This window comes from Protopterus annectens, chromosome 10.part0 (genome assembly GCF_019279795.1).
Source record: "Protopterus annectens isolate FY-2018-M chromosome 10.part0, PAN1.0, whole genome shotgun sequence".
Lineage (NCBI taxonomy): Eukaryota > Metazoa > Chordata > Ceratodontiformes > Protopteridae > Protopterus > Protopterus annectens.
Window position 1 is genome coordinate 1,242,225,105 of NC_056744.1, and position 20,061 is coordinate 1,242,245,165.

Genomic DNA, 20,061 nt, shown 5'->3' on the forward strand with positions numbered 1-20,061 from the left:
CACAGCATGGTTGCTCCACTTCCTTCCTTAGCCAGGCTTCCTTTGATCTCTAATCCAGTTAGAGACATCATAGTAGCTTCGTTAAAATCCTCTACCAGGAGGATTTATACAAGCAAATGGAAACGTTTCTCTTATTGGGCTAAGGCCAAGAATATTGATCCTTTCACTGCCCCTATTCAGGCAGTCCTGGACTTCTTAGCAGAGATTTTTCATGCAGGCTCCTCTTCTTCCACAGTCAGAGTTCAATTGGCTGCTATCTCCAACTTTCATGTCGGGTAGCAGATCATAATATTATGTCCCATAGGCTCTGCAGGGCCTTCTTGAAAGGAATTTTCCTACTAAAGCCTCCAGTCAGGAATCCTCCTCCTCAGTGGGATCTAAATTTAGTGCTGACATCCTTGATTCTTCCCCTTCGAGCCAGCTGTTTCTTGTTCCCTGAAATTTCTTTCTTGGAAAACTTTATTCCTAGTGGCTATTACATCGGCCAGGAGGGTGTCTGAACTTCATGCTCTATCGGTTCGACCCCCCTATTTGGTTTTTCACAAAGACAGGGTATCTTTGAGAACTAATCCGACCTTTATACCTAAGGTCGCTTCAAAGACCAATTTGAATCAATCCATTGATCTCCCTGTATTTTTCCCAAACTATTCAGACAGAGCTGAACAAAAACTACATTATCTTGATGTCCACCGTCAACTTAGATATTATTTGGACAGAACAAAAGAATTTAGAAAATCTGATCAACTTTTTGTTTCCTATGCGGATAATAAAAAAGGCCTTCCTGTTTCTAAAGTGACCTTGTCCAGATGGCTTTCTTCGGTCATCTCTGAAATTTATCTGCTCAGGGGAAAACAGCTGTGCTCAAAACCTAAGGCACATTCAACTAGGAGCTTAGCTACTTCTACAGCCTTTCAAGCTAGACTTCCTTTAGACACTATTTGTGCAGCGGCCACTTGGGCCACTCCTCACACTTTTGTTTCCCATTACAAATTGGACTTGGCCTCCAGGGACAGAGCCAGTTTTGGCTCTACAGTCCTCAAGAGTCTGTTCCATTGAGCCACCCAGGATAGAGGTGCTAGGGACGGTCCCATCAAGCAAGAATGAAGGCGAGATTGACAACTTAACATTAAGAAGTTATGTACCTACCATAACGCTCCATGTTAGTTGTCTTCTCGCCTTCTTTCTGCACCCTCCCTCCTTCCCCTGGCCTGGACAGACCTTGTTATAAGAAATTATTATGCTGAAGACCATTCAGACCTGGTCCTTCTTCCATCTGTAAGTTTTCTTCTTCCTTTGGGAAGTATTTTATGCTTGGTGCTATTGCCCTTTGTCATCAAACGAGATCTGGGTACTTACCGCCTTGCATCATGGGATATGGGGCTGCCTCGAGCTGGTAAAAGTGACTCTCGAGCTTAGCAAGTGCCGAGTCGGAGCCGAGGGATCGGCTCCGAACCCATCAAGCAAGAAAGAAGGCGAGAGAAGACAACTAACATGGAACGTTATGGTAGGTACATAACTTCTTATTATAGAACTATAGGTTGTATAAAAAGATTTATAAAGTCTAGAAAATCAAAAATGATGAAGTCTTTGTTTGTTAGTTACATTGGACCCAAACTTGAGTATGGAATAACAATATGGAAACCCTGTAAGAAAACAAGCATGAGCAAACTGGAAAGAGTACAGCGAAAATATACCAAGAGCATCCATGGATGTGAAAGTTTAAGTTGTTATGAAAGCCTAAAATATCTGAACTTGTACAGTGTCTCTTACAGATATCTAAGAGGAGATCTTATTCAGGTATATAGGGCATTTAGAAACAACTACCTCTGGAAATGTATGGGGTTATCAAAAAGTACTAGAGAATCATCAGACAACCTATGTAGAAGTTTCTATAGGAATAAGAAGTGTACTAAATGGTTCTCTGACAGAATAGCTGATGTATGGAACAATCTATCTAATTACATTAAAGCAAGTACTAGTTTATATATTTTTAAGACTAGCCTGGACACTTATTATGGAAACAAGTGTTTTGGTATATTGACAAGCTAGAAGGGCATTAATGACTGTGCTTGAAATATTTGTATGTATGTATGTCATTTGTCATGTGCACATAGCTGCAAGGATGCTAATTAATGGTGAAGTAGTGCATGCAGATGTAGCAGTGGTGGTGAATAGAGACATGCAGCCATGGTAATAGCATTTAGTATATAGTAATAGTGGTGAGGAAAGGACCTTCAGCCATTATAATAACAGTGAGTATGGACTTGAAGAAATACGAACGGTAGTAAACAGATACCTACAGCAGTGGGGATGATGGTAAATGAGGACCTGCAGCAGTGGTAAATAGTGGGGAGCAGGGGCACGTACAAATGATAAAGGTGGTGAGCAGGGACATGCAGCTATTGTGATGGTGGTAGATAGAAACCTGCAAACATGGTAGTGGTGATAGTGATGAGCAGGGACAGCCATGGACTTGATGGTAAATGAAGGCCTGCAGCTATGGTAATGGTGATGAGCATGGGCCTGCAGCAGTGGTGATGGTGGTGGGTAGATACCTGCAAATATGGTAATGGTGATGGTGATGAGCAGATGATGTAGATGAACTGAGGCAAGCAACCATGGCCATAATGGTTAACACAGCCTTGCAGCCATGGAAATACTAATGAGCAAAGACCTGTAGCAATGGTGATGGTGGAGAGCAGGGATCTACGGCAGTGGTGAAAGGGACATACACAAGCAGTAACAATGGTGAATAGGGTCTGTGGTGATGGTCATGAAGTTGAATACAGGCCTACATCTCTGGTAATGGTGATAAGTGTGGACTTGTAGCAATAGTAATGGTGGTGAGCAGGGGCCTACAGCATTGGTGACAGGGGAAAGCGGGGACTTGCACAAGCAGTAATGACGATGACTAGAGTTTGTGCTCATGGTCAGAGTGTTGAATAAAGACCTGTATCCATGGTAATAGTGATGAGCAGGTGAACTGCAGCAATACTCCACCCCATTTTTTTTTTAATTAGAGGTCTATCAATCTATACCTACAGTGAGGTAGCTCACATGCATTATGTTACACTGTATATAAATAATTCTGAATTATTACCAATATTAACCCATAGCATGGGCATTCTGTACATAGAAAGTTCCCCTGCAAAGCACATTAACCATTCTTTTCAGTAATTCATTCTTGGATATCATGCATAGAACTGCCTCAACTCACTATACAACTAGATGGTGTTCTCACATGTTTTCCCTATATCAAGTATTTGATTTCAGTACTTGATCCTTGGTGTACTATTTTTTCCTTTCCCTGATTTTGCAGCATGTTCATAATTTTGCTTCATATTTTTGTGGCCCACTAGGCCCCGTGGTGGTGGTGCTGCGGTAGCGTTGTCGCCTCACAGTAAGACGCTGTCCGGTTCGATTCTCAGCTAGAGCGTCTTCTGCATGGAGACATGCGTGAATGGGCGTACGTTCGTTGAAGGTTGTGCGTCAGGCCTGGCAAGCCAGTGCGTAAAAATCAACTGCCAATCATTAGCGGACCAGAGTTCCGCTGTGGCGACCCCTAACTGGGAAAAGACGAAAGACACAAACAATTTTTATGGCCCACTGAAGTCTGTAATAACAAAGCTGTTAGGGAAAGATGAGTGTTTTGGTTTCAAAGTGAGTTGAAATTAAATGTAGTACATTGTCTCATTTCCGCATGCTGAAATGAAATCTGGCTGCTACCATCAATTTACAGGTTGCTGTCTGTTTTTCTGCTGCCTTGGTGTGTCTCAGTATTGCCCTGCCCACATATATATTTTTATAGTTTATTAATGCTGCTTCCCTCATTTCTTTTCCATTTCTGTCTCTGGATGTTTTGTTTCTTCTGTTTGTATATTCATTTCCTTTTGTATAAACTTATTCATATTTTTCATTCATAGCTGCTTTTTAAACCACTAAAATTTACTCATGTTTATAATTGCAGGCCAACAATGCACAGAAGGTGACAGGAAGTGAACATCCCTCTTTATCATCACCATCCTATTCTTGTGGCAGTCCTACCTGTGCTACAGAGTTACACTATCTCACCTCCTTGCCTCCTGCAACAAGAATCAGGTAATGAGAGCTACATTTTCTTTTGTAAATAAGCTTTAAGGTAGGCCAGCACCAGTTTCAGTTTGCAGTTCTAGACTTTGGAATGACTACTAGGAGTTTTATCAAATGTCTGCTCTCAGTATTTGCTCACATAAAGTCAACAAGCATTTCCATATTTTCTCACCTACATAATTGCTTCCTTAAAGATTATTTATTGGTCAAGTCACATAGTAATCTGGCATTTTAGTATGTATAAGTTACAGGAACTGGCAAAACCTCCTTTGGAGCTGTCATATCTTCATTTTCCGAGTGTAATCCTAGATTCAGTGTAACATAAAATCTGTCTACCATGTAAAAAGAGACAGGATGCAATACATTTGTCATGGATGTCAGGCAAAAAGAGTGGTTTCTCCATAAGTAAATTCCAAATAACAGGATTTACATGAGAAGGACACTGTGGGTGTTTGCATCTACTTTGAATCACACTATTCAGTATTTTAACCAGATGCAACCCTTTACAGAACAGTCTGCCAAATTTACCCATTTACCTGTTTCAAAGGAAGCAAATTAGTTGTCTATCACCAGATGTGATGACAGGTGCTGCAGACTGTAATCAGTGACCACACTTTCAGACTTAGTTAAGGTGCTTTGGCTTCAGCACTATCACAACATATTGTGAAAGAGGTGGAGGCAGTGTTACTTGCTGTAAAGGAGTTTCTCAGTTTGCTGCAGCCAGGGCCATTTTTGATAAGACTTTTACCACTAAATTTATGTGGTATTTGAACAAAAACTGCAACTTGACTTTAACAATTTCACATTGGGTCAGAGAGTGTAATCTACTTATGTAAACAACACATCTGATGTTCTTTTCATTCTTCCTCACTGTTGGGTTACAGATCCAATCCTCGGATCTGACTCGGCCGCATTTGTACAGACTAGGATCCAAGTCTTGAGCTCCTCCCTCTGCTCATAATGATGTACTCTCTACCCAGCCTCTCCAGATCTCATTTAATGTCAGCAGTGACAGATGTGTTTTTTTGTAGGTCTTGAGTTTGAGAATGATAGAGCTGGGATTCCTTTAACTTCGTGTCATCTAAGTCAATTTTATTCATACTAATAGTTATCTTTTCTCTTTATCCTCCCCTCCCATTAGTTTTTTTGCAGGTGTTAGGTGGAATTACTGTTATTCCCTTTCCTGTGCTTTCTTTGGGCCTTGGCCCTTTTTTTCTTCTTGTAATTGTGGTAGTTCTGCTAAAAAAAAGAAAAAAAAAGAAAAGTGTAGTTAGAGTTCTTGCTGTGTTAGTGGTTATAGTGTTTTCTGTGTGCATGCTTTACATTTGGTCTTGTTATTATGTCGGAGAAACCAACTGGGTTTAAGCACTGTTCAGAATGTGGGCACAAGATTCCCCATTCTGATGCTCACAATAGATGGGTGTATTGCTTAGGGCCAGAGCATCTTAGGTGATGTAGACAGAATGATATAGAAGATCCTCAAGACTCATATCCAGATGGGAGTGTTGCCTTCTCCATCCCCTCTGGGATCTGCGAGTGTCCTTATCACAGTGCAGTGTCCTTCTGCATTCCAACCAATGGTATCAGAACCCCAGGATCATAGCCACCCAGAAGAGTCGGTGTTGTATCCAAGGAGCCTTCTTTCCTCAACTCCAAAAGTTGCCCTGACAAGCTGTGTTCCAGTGTCGTCAGATTGCAAAGGGTCTTGGATCTGAGATGTCACCATTGGATCTGGGGGGAGGGGCTTGGCTCCGACCTTATTGAATCCATCCTTTTCCCCTCAGCATTTTGGCACTTGACAGCTCAGGTCTGATTCTGCCTAGGGATCATTGATAGGAGGTTCCTACCCTCTCTTCCTTGGTTGCTTCGGCTCCAGGGGAGTTGGGAGGGACTGTCTGGTTCCATCAGCTTTCCAGGTTGTAGAAAGGGTCCTCTTATCTCATGGAAATCTGACCTCTCTGAGCTATAATCCTCTCCATCATCCCTCATTAAATTGAAGAATTGAGCCTATCATACCTGTCCAGGGTCACCCCACCCCGAGAAGCTTCCAAACTCTTCCTCCAGAGGGAGACCCTTCTTCTTCCAAGACCTCCCTGAACATCTCACAGAGGAGATTCCTCGTAAGAAGATGTGCAAGAGGAGGCACATTGACTCCCCTTGGAGTCCCTTAACGAGGACACAGACTTTGATGAGGGAGAAGGATCCCCAAGATCACCATTGGAGGATGTCTCCTTTAGAGGCATTTTAGAGATCCTGAGGCAAATAGGTGGCTGGTCAGTCCAAACTCCTTCTGAAGAGTCAGTATTTTGGGAGGCTTTCTGGACAGGACCATCTATGCTCTGGGTGACCCCTCTGGAAGATGAATTTGTGTTTTTAGTTTCCTGCTAGGCCTGGAAGGAGTTGGATGGACTAAGGATATACCAGTAGATGCCATGGTTCTGGCAGCAGCTACCAAAAAGGAGCCAGCTGAACAGAGCTCCACTGTCCATCTGACAAACAGGGAGTCCAGAGCAATGGACAGGTCTGGTAAGCGCATTTATGCCTCGGGACACCTTTTCATTGAGGATGTTAAACTACCTGGTACACTTTACTTGGTTGGAGAGTGGTCAAAGAACTTGCCAACTCTCTAACAGAGACCATGTCAGTGGAAGACTTCAAGAAAGTATCTCCCCAACTGGCTGCTCTTTCTTTCCTGTCTAATTCTTCCATGAGGCTTATCTCCCATTCTATGGAGGGCACCTCACGGGCAGCCGGCTCATATTGCTATTACAAGACATGCCTACATGAGGCTTTGTGACTTTGCAGAACTCTTCAAGGCATCCTTTGTTAATGCCCCCTTTAATGACTCCTCTTTGTTCGGGCCATCCAGCAAAGATACACTAACCTGCAGTGGTCAGGAAGGGAAGACCCTGTCTGCCATTGGGGTCAAGTTTTCTACCTTGTGGTCACTGGGGTAACCAGCGCTTATTGGTGGAACCGAGGTTTTGTGGTGAGCTGTTGATTTTTCTACTTTTTCTGAAGTTTTCTACCCCTCGGTGTACTTTTTCCAGAAATCAGAAAGGTGACAAGAAAACCTGGTTCTGGAAATCCCAAGGGTCTTTCCAGGATCAATGTGGGGATTCTTCTTCCAGGGGCAGATGGGGAAATTTTAATGGCAGATGCTGCCCCAGGGGCAGAGGGGGACCATACAATCAGGGCTTCAGAGATCCTTTCTCTGACAAGTCCTATCAGTGCTCCTGAAGCACTGCCTGACTGCTCAGCTCCAGAGGCAGGTAGTTTTTCAATGCAGCCAGACATCTGGACCACTATAGCAAAAAACATGTGGGTACTACGGATTATATCCAGAGGTTATTATATTCCCTTTTTCCTTCAACCTCCAAAGACATAAAAGAAGCTCTCCGATGTTTCACCCAATCAGAGGGAGTTTGCAGTACCAGAGGTTCAAAAACTGCTGCAAAAAAGAGTAATTCAAGAGGTCCTGACTGAACAATAAGTATTCAGAACTTACTCCCACTTCTTTTTAGTGCCAAAGAAAACTGGAGACCTGAGACACATTCTGGATCTAAGCAACCTGAATTTGTTTGTAAAGAAAGCAAAGTTCTGGATGCTTATGGTTCAGTCCATCTTACAGCTGTTGTGAAATAAAGATTGGATGTGTTTGGTAGACTTACAGGACACATACTATCACATCAAAATAGATAGATGCTCCAGGAGTCATCTGCGCTCCATGCTGGGAGCCAGCCATTATCAGTTCAGGGCTCTGCCCTTTGGACTTACCACAGCCCGCAGGGTGTTTACCAAATGCATGGCAGTAGTTGCAGCTCACCTGAGACTGAAAGGATTCTAAGTGTTTCCATATTTGGATGACTGGCTTCTGACTGCCCCAACCAGCTGTCAACTTATTCAACCTAGAGATTATTTATTACATATATCCAGTCCTCTGGGCATCACCATAAACCTGGTGAAATCAAACCTATCTCCAGTACAGAGTTTGGAATTCACTGGGCCTCTCCTGGACACGTAGAATCAAATAGCATGATTACCCCCTCACCACATACAAATGTTGAGAAACCATGTTCGAGTTATCTTAGATCTTCCAACTCCATCGGCAAGAGTAGTACTTTAAGCTCTTGGGTCCATGGCAGCTGCCATCACTCTTGTCCCATTACAAAGGTTTTTATGTGAGTGATTCAACGGACCTTGGCTGTTCAGTGGTCTATTCTTTACCAGCCTCTGTCTGTTCCAATCAAGCTGACTCTGGTTTGCAGAAAGCATCTTTGATGGTGGCTTCTTTCAGGTGACCTGTTGATTGGCAGGCCATTCCTTCTCCCTTCCTCCACAGCTACGGTGAACATAGATGCTTCCTAGTTAAGGTGTGGGGGGGGGGGCATTTCAAGGGAAAGATGGTCCAAGGCATGTGGACTCACATAGAGACCAGATCACTTATCAGTGCTCTGGAGATGAGGGCAATCCTCCTCATGCTGCAAGTCTTTCAGGGTGTTCTCCCTCTAGGAACTATTGCAGTTCACATAGACAATATGTAGGTAGTCTGGTATATCAACAAACTAGGAGGAACCCATTCATATCCGTTGTGCAGAGAGGCCATGAGGGTCTGGGGATGGGTGATATCTTCAGGCCACTTTCTACTAGCAACTCACAAATTGGGGAAGTCTAGTATTCTTCCAGACAAACTCAGCAGGTCCATTCTGACCCCCCCATGAGTGCTCCCTCAATCAATCAATAGTGAACTTGGTTTTCAGCTGTTGGGGCCAACTTTGCCGTGACCTGTTCACATCTCCTCAGAGCAAGAATTGCAGCAGGTTTTTTGCTCTGATCCACCCTCCAGGAGAGTCCCCGAAGGATGCTGTAGTTCACGATTGGCCTCCGGTCTCCTCTACATTTATCTTCCTCTACCTTAGATCCCAAAGTTTCTACAGAAAGCAAAATGTTTGAAGACTTCAGTAATCCTCATTGCCCCCTACTGGCCTTGTCAGATTTGGTTCCCCTTTTTCTAATCTCACATGAAATATCCTCCATGGATACTGGAACTCAGACAGGGCCTCCTTTTTCACCCCTCAGAGGATCATCACCTAAGTGTACACACCCTCAAATGGAACGCTTGGTTTCTCTAGTTCCTGTAATTGTTCAGAGGTCCAGGCTTGCTTCCCCTGTTCAAGACATTGTACTAGCTTCCCAAAAACCTTCTACAAATAAGGTTTATAGAAGCAAATGGAAACGATTTGTTTTCTGGGCATCCAAAGAGAATATTGATCCATTTTCAACTCCGATCTCAGCCATTCTTCTTTTCTGCACGTCTCTTTTTAAGGAAGGAGCCAGCTTTTCTACTATTAAAGTTCAGCCGGAAGCTATATCAAACTTCCATTCTGGGAATCTTTTTGGCTCTCCCACTACATCGAAACTATGTAAGGCTTTCATGAAGGGAGTCTTTCTGCTCAGATCCCTGATAAAAGATCCTTCCCCTCTATGTAATCTCACAGTAGTTCTATAAGGTCTAACTCAAAAGCCCTTTGAACCAACTAATGACTGTGACATGAAATTCCTTTCATGGAAAACTGTCTTTTTGGTAGCCATCATGTCAGCAAAAAAAGTCTCTAAAATTCAGGCCCTGTCTTCTAAACCACCTTAGATTATTTTTCATAAAGATAGAGTATCCTTTTGAATCAGTCCCTCTTTTATGTCTAACGTAGCCACAGAGACTAACTTAAACCAGTCCATACCATTGCCAGTGTTCTTCACAAATTTTTCTAACAAGGGGGAGCATATGCTTCATCTTCTTGATGTTCACAGGCAACTACATTTTTATCTCCACAGGACAAAACCTTGTAGAAAGGCTGATCAACTATTTGTGTCCTTTTCACCCAAACATCTAGGCCAAGCAGTCTCTAAAGTTACTCTAGCTACATGGATCACAGACTGCATTTCTCTGATCATTCAATTAGGTCTATTGCTACATTATCAGCCTTTTCCTCCATGGTGTCGATTGACAATATTTGTGCCTCAGCCACCTGGTCAAATCTCATACCTTTGTAATGCATTGTAAATTGGACAATGTTTCCAGAAGTAGGGCTTCCTTTGGTTCATCAGTGCTCCGGCATATCCTTTCTTGAGGCCACCCAAGGGTTATGTACCTGGGGACTTTCACCCAATAGTGAGAAAGAATGGAAAGGACAACATCATATTTATAAATTATGTGCTTATAAATTATGTGCTTACCATAACTTGGCATCTGTGTTGTCCATTTTCATTTTTCCTCACCTTCTCTCCCAGTCATCCCCCAACCTAGTGGCTCCTAGAAGACCTGTAGATTTTTTCTTTTTGGGAACTTGATGTTCCTACTTTGAACCTCTGGTTTACTTCTTTCTTTCTGTCATTACTATACACTTTTGGACATGTAGGCAGCAAATTTGATCTGAGAAGGCTGGGTAGAGTGTGGAGCATTATGGGTAGTGGGAGGAGCTTGAGACTTTAATCCTAGTCTGTATAAATGCGGCCGAGTTGGATCCGAGGATCAGAGCCATAACCCAATAGTGAGAAAGAATGGAAATGGACAACATAGATGCCAATTTATGCTAAGTACACAACTTATAAATATTCCAGGTTATCTCTCTGTCACAGCAAATATCCCAGAAATCTTCAGTGGCCTACAAATGAACCCTGAATAAATGTTGTTTATTACCATAGTTGATGAATGTGATCTACATAAGTAGATCTCTTTATAATCCGAAAGCCTGTTCAAATATTCCTTTGGAGGTGTCATGCAAGATAGATTTTCTCATTCCCATGATGTCAGGGCCTGTTGCATGCCTTTTGTGTGAATCACTTAATCCAGAAAGTACTGCTGTAGTCAAACCAAGTTAGGGGAAGGATCATCCTTGTCCCAAATTGGAGGAAAAGGTATTGGATGTTGGTGTTGCTGCAGATGATAATTGAACCCAATGGAAACTGCAATGGAGGGTTATTCTACTGAGTCATTGTGGAGAAGAAGAGTACTACACCCAAACTAAACCCCCCTCATTCCGACAACTGAAATGTATTCCTCATATTATGTCTGCATACTGGCATGGTTCTTGTGGGTCATTAAAATAAGCAAGAAAACTTGTCAATAAGAATTCCTACCCCAAATGTGTCATAAGATTTCAGAGAGAACATTGAAGAGAGGGCATCTATTTAACTTTAACTGGTCTTGCTATAATTCTGGATATCTAGCATTTATTTCTGCAAATGTGGTTCGGCATACTCCTCTGTAAAAGTTTTAATAAGTTCATAAATTTATCAAGAAGCTTACCCATATCTCCCCTGTAGTGATCTGGGAAGTCTAGTTATCTTTGAATATGCCTGTGTTAACACCAGGCATGAATCTGTAGTCACCCATCAAGTCCCCAACGTTGAGTTTGAAGATAGGCAAGGAGGCAGTTTGCGTTATATGCAGAATGAACATATTCCATAGGGAGATAATACAGTGGGTGAGAAGTCTAGCATACTAAAACACAATGCTAATCTTAATAATACTAGTTTTTGTTTTTGGATTTTCTGTTTGTATCCTTTTTTGAGACATAGAAGTGAAAAAACAAAGTCCTTCATACTACAAAATGTTAAGCATATTTTGTTTCCTAAGAGCCTCTATTAGATTGTCATTTTGCTCTATCTATGTGCATTGTATATTTTGTAAATATTGTAAATACGTGCTTACTATGAAAACTTTATGTACATATATTGTACTTAGGCTTACACCACTAAATGACTTGTGATCACATATCTCTACTATTAGCTTGCATTGCTTTTAACTGTTAGCCCTTTTTTAAATGTTAGCATTCTATAACAAATTATCCTAAACTGTTCTTATCATTTAAATGTATTTGCCTTTAATTGTTAGCTCTCTTTTAAAATGTTAGCATCCTACATGTTATCCTAACTGTTCTTATCATTTAAAGTATGCAAACTTCTTCTAAATGTATTTGCCTTTAATTGTTAGCCCTCTTTCAAAATCTCAGCATCCTACAACATGTTATCCTAATTGTTCTTATCATTTAAAGTATGTAAACTTCTTCTAAATGTATTTGCCTTTAATTGTTACCCTCTTTTAAAATGTCAGAATACCACAACATGTTATCCTACCTGTCTAATTCTTTAATTACCATGTATTCCACTGTAACTGGAAATAAATGTTAAATAAATAAATGAAGAAGAGGGATTAGGGATGTTAATTTGTTTAGGTATCTGAAGTGACTTAAAACTAAAATCTTTATTGTTAGTAATTTTTAGGACCTTTCTAGTAGTTTAAAGTGCCTAGATACATTGCAAAGGAACATCCATTGATGTGTCTGATAAGTGAGGAATATAGCACAACAAGGACATCCTTTGACCTGAATTATCTACCCTGATAAATAAACTGTGTGAGGCTGAGGGAGTGACCATTATCTGAAATGTGAGTGGGTGTAGATTCATTGATTGCAACAACTTTAAAACATTTTTAAAATTAATTTTTAAAAACGTTTAAAAATTGGTTGCACTTTTAAACTTTTAAGGTGACCCCATAGTTAGAATATCAGTATGATCTAGACCTTGCTGGAGAATTTATGATTCATGGACAGAATTAACAGCTGCACCTAGTTCAGAGTAATCTACAAACTTGGTTACTCAGAATCCCTGGTTGCTCAATTTCACATCAGAGAAGTAGGTGTCATTTAAGAGTGGATCTGTGACAGAGCCCCATGGAACACTGCAGGCAACATCTGCAGGTGCTATAGCCATTTGAAATGTCAGGACCCTGTAGACTTGAGTCTCAAATCATGGAGACTGAATAGCCAAAAAACAGACTTAATTATATGAAGTCCAAGATGGCCATTTCTCAGAATGTTCCCTTTTCTCCACAGTATGAAAATCTCGGAGTTGGTATATATAAGTTCAGGGGTGGGAGGGTCTTTTTTTTTTTTTTTTTTGGCATGTTGGCACTTTGAATTTTGAGTGCCAACATTTAAGTAGTTCAGTAGGAGCCTGTAAGTCCTGCTATAAGCTAGTTTGCTATCCAGAGGACTTTATAAGGGTTAACAGTTTGGCTGATGAGTTTAGCTTTGAGGGTCTATATTATATGTCTGAAGATTTCTAACTTCGAACACCATATGATTGACACCATATGGTCGAAGTTAGAAAACTTTGAACATGTAAAAAAAAAAAAAAATGAAAGTAATGGGTTCAAATAGGGGGCAAGCCTCCCTGCACGCCACCCCCCGCTCTTTAAATATATGAACTCCAAAATCGCACTACAGTGCGGTAAAGGGAAATCTTCTCTTTACTGCATTATAGTGCAGTCTCCGAGTTGGTATTTAAAGAGCAGGGGGTGTGGGGGGTGCAGGGGGGCTTGCCCCCTTGCCTACAACCATTAGTTTTGGGTTTGGGATTTTTGTTTTTTATGTATGGTCGAAGTTTTTTAACTTTGACCATATGGTTTCGATCATGTGGTGTTCGAAGTTGGAAATCTTCGAACATATAATATAGACCCAGCTTTGATACCTGTGCAGAGAATGCTGTCAGTAGTTTGACTGGGGCTAGGCAGGCAATATGAGTAGAATGGTCTTCATCTAAGGTTTCCATGATCTTGTTAAAGAACTCTTCCATACTGAGTGAACATGATCTGATTTTAACAAATTCAAATTGATTGAAATTCGCAGTATGGAAGTCATTTTAATTAGCCATTTTAATTAGTTTAGCAATAATACAGACTGTGCTAGCGATACTAATAGGGCTGTAGTTACCAGGGTATGTCTTGGTGCCACCCTTGTGGAGATGTACAACTATTGCTGTTCTCCAAACTTCATTTACATAACCTGAGGAGAGTTAAGGTTTAAAGACAATCTGAAGGTGATGCGTATATGGTGCATGGGACTTGCAGACAGATATTCACTGGATCAACAGAACTAGTGTTTTTCATTTTAGTTAGAGAGCTGATGTGATATGTCGTTTGGTGATTTTGGGTGGGATAGTATGAGGAGAAATTAGGGAGGCAGTGGGATGAGAGGGGGTGAAGTTTTAGCAAATCTGTGTGCAACTAAATCAGTTAAGATTTCTAACTGGTGTAGGACATACCATTTGAAATAAGGCATCCATACAGTTTGGGCTTCAGATAGTTGCAAATCATAATACATATGTTGGTTAGTTCTAGACATCATAAGTCTGTGAAAGGCAGAATTGTGGCCTAGCACCATGAGGTCAATTTATTCCTTAAAGCAGTTTACCTTTCTACTTGCATTTGAAGAGTACCTCTGAGAAATAGTTTCATGGCCAACATACTTGACTTTCCATTGTTTGAACTCACTGGCTCAGTGTCACTGAAGATTTGCTTTGGTGACAGAAATGAATAGGAGGACTATGTTAGTTTCTATCTGCCCTCTATTCCTCTTTCTAGGAAAAACACCAGTCACTTTGTGAACAAATCCTTTGTTGTGATGATTAGAGAATGTTACAAAAAAATTAGATGGCTTCTGCAGCCAGCATTGTTTTCACTCCTTCCAGAGAGTGTTGCCTTCTGATCTGATGTTGTCAGTTTTCATTCTATCCTCAGCTGATGGGTTTGGATCTAATCTATCGGATCCTACTTGGCCATAGCTAAAGCTTGTGGCAACCTAAAACTCTTGAGCTTCTCCCTTACCCATGATGCACCAACCCCAAGTACCTCACATCTCTTTTGCTGCTTAAAGCGAAAGACATGGTGACCATTACTCTCAAGTAGATAAATGATTTCTGAGTTTATGACTCTCCTTAAAATCTTTTAAATCTTTAATCTTTGATCTCCTGCTTTAAACTATCCCTTACCATGTCGATAAATCCTTTTTTTGATATCTAGCGCTTCTTCCATTTTTCTGTATAGTCTGCACCTCTGAATACTGTAGTTAGTATTCTCTTCTTTCCTCTACACTCAGTGTAGTCCAGTAGTTATTATCATTGGTAACATTCCTCCCCTTTGCTTTTTTCTCTCTATATATCTATATATAAAATATTATATCATTTTTTTTTCTTTAGCTGATAGTGTTTTTTTTTTTTTCGAATATGGCAGAAAAAGGCCTGGCAGGGTTTAAAAAATGTCTAAAGTGTGGCCACAACATTCCCTTTTCAGATGCTCACACTTTATGTGTGCATTGTCTTGGTCCTCTTCATCTTCAAGAGGACTGTGCAATATGTCATGGGTTTAATCCAAGAGCTCTCATTGAGAGAAAAAACAAGTTAATTTTAAAACCGTTGCTTCCTTCCTCTTGCAAAGAGGCTTTCTCTAGAGCTGTTTCACCTAAATCCAAAAATTCAAATCTTCTCCTCCGAGCCCTTTTACTTTTTCCTCCAAGGCATCGGACCAATCAAGTATGAGACTTCATTTGGATCAGTCCTATCTATCGGATCCTAAGAAGAAAAAGGCTAAGTTATCGGATCAGACCTCATCATCAGATCGGATCTAAAACAAAAATTGAGAGATTTATTGGATACAACATCAGCATCAGATCCAAACCATCAAAAGAAGGAAATGTCAGATCCGTCCACTTCAGATCCAGTGAGAAAGTTGAGAGAGCCTAGAACCCCATCTGTGGACCCAGTCCCCTCCAGGGTTCCCTCACCTTTTTTGGAGAAACCCAGGTCCCCCTCTTTAATGTTCACTTTCTCTAATGGAAGATGTGGAGAGAGTGGTGAGAAGAATTCTCTCTGCACAGAGTCTGATGGGTGCCTTATCGGCTCCTACCCCTTTGGGTCAGGAGAGCCAGTCTTTCTTTATACCCCCTTTACTAGGTCCTCCTCTTATACGGTCTCAGAGTCTTTGGATTTGAGCCATCCAGAGCCATCTGATTCAAATCTGAGGATCCCTTTATCCTTGGATCCGAAGTTTACTCTGAGCACTTCAGTTCAGTCAGATCCAGAGACCTCTTGGAGCAGAAGCTTCGCAGTCAGATCTGAGGTGTTGGAGTAGACTCCAAAATTGTTGGAGCCTTCTCTGCTCCTCGGAGTCTCAGCACGGTTTAGCTCGGCTCCAGCTTCTGCCTCTGGGGGATTGTCTTCAGAGCAGGGAAAAATAGGTGTCTAAAAGCTAGCCTTTTTGGATCGGTGGTCCTCTCCCTCTCTGTGGTGGTCTGCCTTTGAGGCTATGGAGACAGCTTTGTCTGCTTCAGCAACACAGACAGTCTCTCCCCCCTCAGATCTTCAGTCTACAGCCTTGATGTCTCTGTGCTCTGAGTCTCATCTCCCCTTTCCACAGGGAAAGCCAGTACAGAAACTCCAAGCTTTCCAACATGTATTCCGACTTATTCTGATACCTCCCCAGACCATCCCACTAAGGAGGTCCCTAAGAAGAAGACATGCAAGAGGAAGTACTTGGACTCTCAGAGGAATCTATAACAAGAGATACAGACTTCAATGAAGGTGAAGGGTCCCCACAGTCACCTCCTGAAGATGTCTCATTTGGAGAAACCCTTGAAGTCGTAAGATAGACAGGTGGCTGGATGCTCAGCAACCCTTTGTCCAAGGATTGTGTACTCCTGGAGGCTTTTGGTACTGGCCCGTCTACCTCCTTGGTGACTCTGTCTGCCGACAAGCTCATTGAGTTGATCTCTTTCTTGATGGGCATGGAAGGATCCCGACACTACAGAGCCTATAGGAGACCAGATAAGATTATGGCACCAACGGTGGGCAAAGAGTTTTGGGGAAAAGTTGTGCCCATTGATGCCATGGTTGTTGTGGTGGCCACTAAGTAGGAACTTGCTGAGGAGAGTTCCACTGTTCATCTCCCCAGCAAGGAGTCTTGGGAGATGGACAGGTTCAGGAAGCAAGCTTATGTTGCAGCAACCTTTGCCTTTGGCTAAGTTTCTGGTGCCATTCTAAGAGGATCCAGTATCTGTCTGCTTGGGATGACATTATTGACAGACTTTGCCAGAGATGGCCTGCATTTGTCACCCCTGGGTTCCAGATACTGGATAAGGCTCTTGCCACCCCTATAGTGCCTTTTTTAGGCAGTGTTCCAATGACAAAATTACCACTGTAACAGCTATAGCAGTCTGAGGGTCATACTATTCAATGCTAGAAGTTTAAATCTCAAGATGCACTCACTTGAAGCACTCCTCAAAATGAAGAACATCGACATTTGTGCTGTAATGGAGATCTGGTTTAAAGCAGCATAAAGCACCCCTGTGCTATCAAGCTATAACTCTTTATACACCTTTCAGCCCCAAAACATGGACCGAAGCTCCAAAGGTGGTGGTGTCTCCATTTTCATAAAGGATATGCACACCTCCAGACTAGTAGCTCAGCATAACGCATCTGGGAAACTCCAGGTACAACTAACATTGGGTAAGAAGGTGATCCAGGTCATAGCCTGCTATAGGTCCCCAACCATGTCCCTAGACTCTTATCTGTTATCAAGGGCCAACCCAACACTCTCTTACTAGGAGACTTCAACTATCCCTACTACTCAAGCACCAATACACTGGCCCAACACTTCCTGGAATTCATCAATTCCAGTGCCCTGGTCCAGCTCATTCTGACCCACACTAGAGGAAGCAATATCCTTGACCTGATTATTACTAACATGGGTGACCATTGCTCTACACCAATAGTCAGTCCCTCCCTGGTCAGATCCTACCATAAACTAATCACAATGGAAATCCACATCTCACCCACACACCCCCGCAAAGGTAACCACCTTGAAAAAACTTCTCCAAAGCTGACTCTGGACTCATAAAAACATGCACCCATGCCAATAGAAAATAGCTGCATGATTGTTGAATCATACACCAATGCATTGCACAAACATGTACACAAATGCATGGAACTAGCCTTACCCAACAGAACCAAGAAGCTCTCCTCCAAAAAAAGGAAGCCAATCTGGTGGTCCCCTACCATTAATAAACTCTACAACAGAAAGAAGAAACTGCTGCAGAAAAAGTTGAAGTCCCAGGCCTGGAAAAACTCCCTTATTAGCCTCAAAAAAAAGTTGAGATCACTCATCAAATCCTCTAAAGCCAGCTATGAAGGCAGAATTGCAGCAGACACTAAAAACAATCACATAGCCTTCTATAGGTATATCAAGAACCTCCACAGCAATACCGAGATTTGCTCTAAGATACTGCACAATGGTACCTCCTATACTCAGCCAACAGATATTGCCAACATACTGGCCGACAGATTCATTGCCAACTTTACCCCCCCAAAGGACCAATCGCAATACCGGAAGAATGCCAGGCACCCAGCATTACTGCAGCACAGGTTAAAGCTGCATTGTCCAAGGCCAAGAATACACCTTCCATGGGACCCAATAATATCCCTGGGCTGTGTTGTGCATGAACTACAAAGTGAACTGGCACCACATCTGTATGCCGTGTTCACTCACAGCCTCACCTCAGGCTTTGTCCCTAACAAATGGCGCACTGCTAAAGTCATCCCTCTCCATAAAGGGAGAGCGACTACAGACCCTAGGAATTATCACCCCATTAGCCTGAAAGGTCTGATATGTAAAGCTATGGATGCATCATCGTGGACTTGATTAACAAAGATATATGAAATCTCCAAATTCAAGACCCCACACAGTTTGGCTTTGTGAAAGGGAGATCATGCCTGCTCAACCTGGTTGACGTTTCTGAGTCAGTCACCAGGGCTGTGGATGAAGGTAAGGCAGTGCATACAGCCTACCTCAATCTGGCCAGGGCCTTTGATACCATTCCTCACTCAGGAATTATTGATAAAGTCACCAAACTAGGCATCAACCCCTATATCACTAGATGGGTTGCAAACTGGCTCACAGATAGAACACACAGTGTGAAAGTAGCGAATTCCAAGTCAGACTGCCGACCAGTCATGAGTAGAGTCTCACAGGGATCAGTCCTGGATCCTCTCCTGTTTGGTATCTACTTCTTAGAAGTCCAGACCAACACAAAAGGACTGTGGCTGATCAATTTCACAGACAACTGCAAGCTGGGAACCATTATTAACTCCCCAAGTGATGCAGATATCCTACAGAAAGGCCTCACTGAGACCAATAACTGGTGTTGAAACCATGGCCTTAAGCTTAACGACAAAAATGCGTTGTCATTCCCTTTGATAAAAACTCAGTTCCCACTAATTACCACATTGATGGGAGCCTACTGAATACTGAAGGGGTTATAAGAGATCTGGGGATGCAGGTTGACAGCAACCTCTCCTTCGATCACCACATAGTCATTGTGTTCAGAATGTCCCTCTCTGTGGCACATCTCATTACCAAGGGTTTTGCATCCAGGAAGAAAGAGGTCATTGTCTCTCTCTCTCTCTCTCTACTCTTCCCTCATTAGACCAGTCATCGAGTATAATGCCCCATTTGGCATGTATCTCACTAGACACCTGCAACAGCTGGAGAGGCCACAGAAGTACCTCATGAAGAGGATCATAGGCATTAAACTCATGTCCTACATGGACAGACTCAAAAGACTCCAGCTATTCTCTGTCTCATATCGCCTACTTAGAGGTGATCTCTGCTTGACTTACAAAGCTAAGTCTGACCCAGCCCTGTTAGAAATGCTACATCTAAAGAAATCCCAATTCCTCCACACCACACGCTCCAGAGACCGCAACCTCAACCCAATCAACAGAACATGCTGGAGGGACAGGTTCCTCACCCAGAGACTGCTCATGCTCTGGAATAGACTTCCCATACATGTCAAGCAGAGCACCTCTCTGACCCTCGTCAAGAGAAGTCTTGATGAGTAGAAGGGTAATAGAAAGTTCACCTTGAGGATCACTCCAGTGGATCTACATGATAGAGGCACTGGGAACTAACGGGCAGCACGATGGCATGGCCATTAGCCTAGCACACACCCATGAACCTATGAATTATTTGGCACATTTCTCAAGACTATAGAGGGATTTGATCAAAGAACCTTCAAATATATTTCCAGGATCTGGTGTTGAAGAAGTGCAGTCTTCTGTAACTTCTCAGCTGGCTACCCT

The 20,061-nt window shown here is 42.2% G+C and overlaps 1 protein-coding gene across 1 annotated transcript in view; it reads left to right on the plus strand.

Annotated features, from left to right (window-relative positions):
* LOC122814263 overlaps window positions 1-20,061 on the plus strand; it is a 170,731-nt gene that overhangs the window by 96,570 nt on the left and 54,100 nt on the right. The window contains exon 5 of the mRNA XM_044086857.1: window positions 3,968-4,098. Coding sequence (XP_043942792.1) covers window positions 3,968-4,098 — 131 coding nt within the window. The remainder of the gene's footprint in view (window positions 1-3,967; window positions 4,099-20,061) is intronic.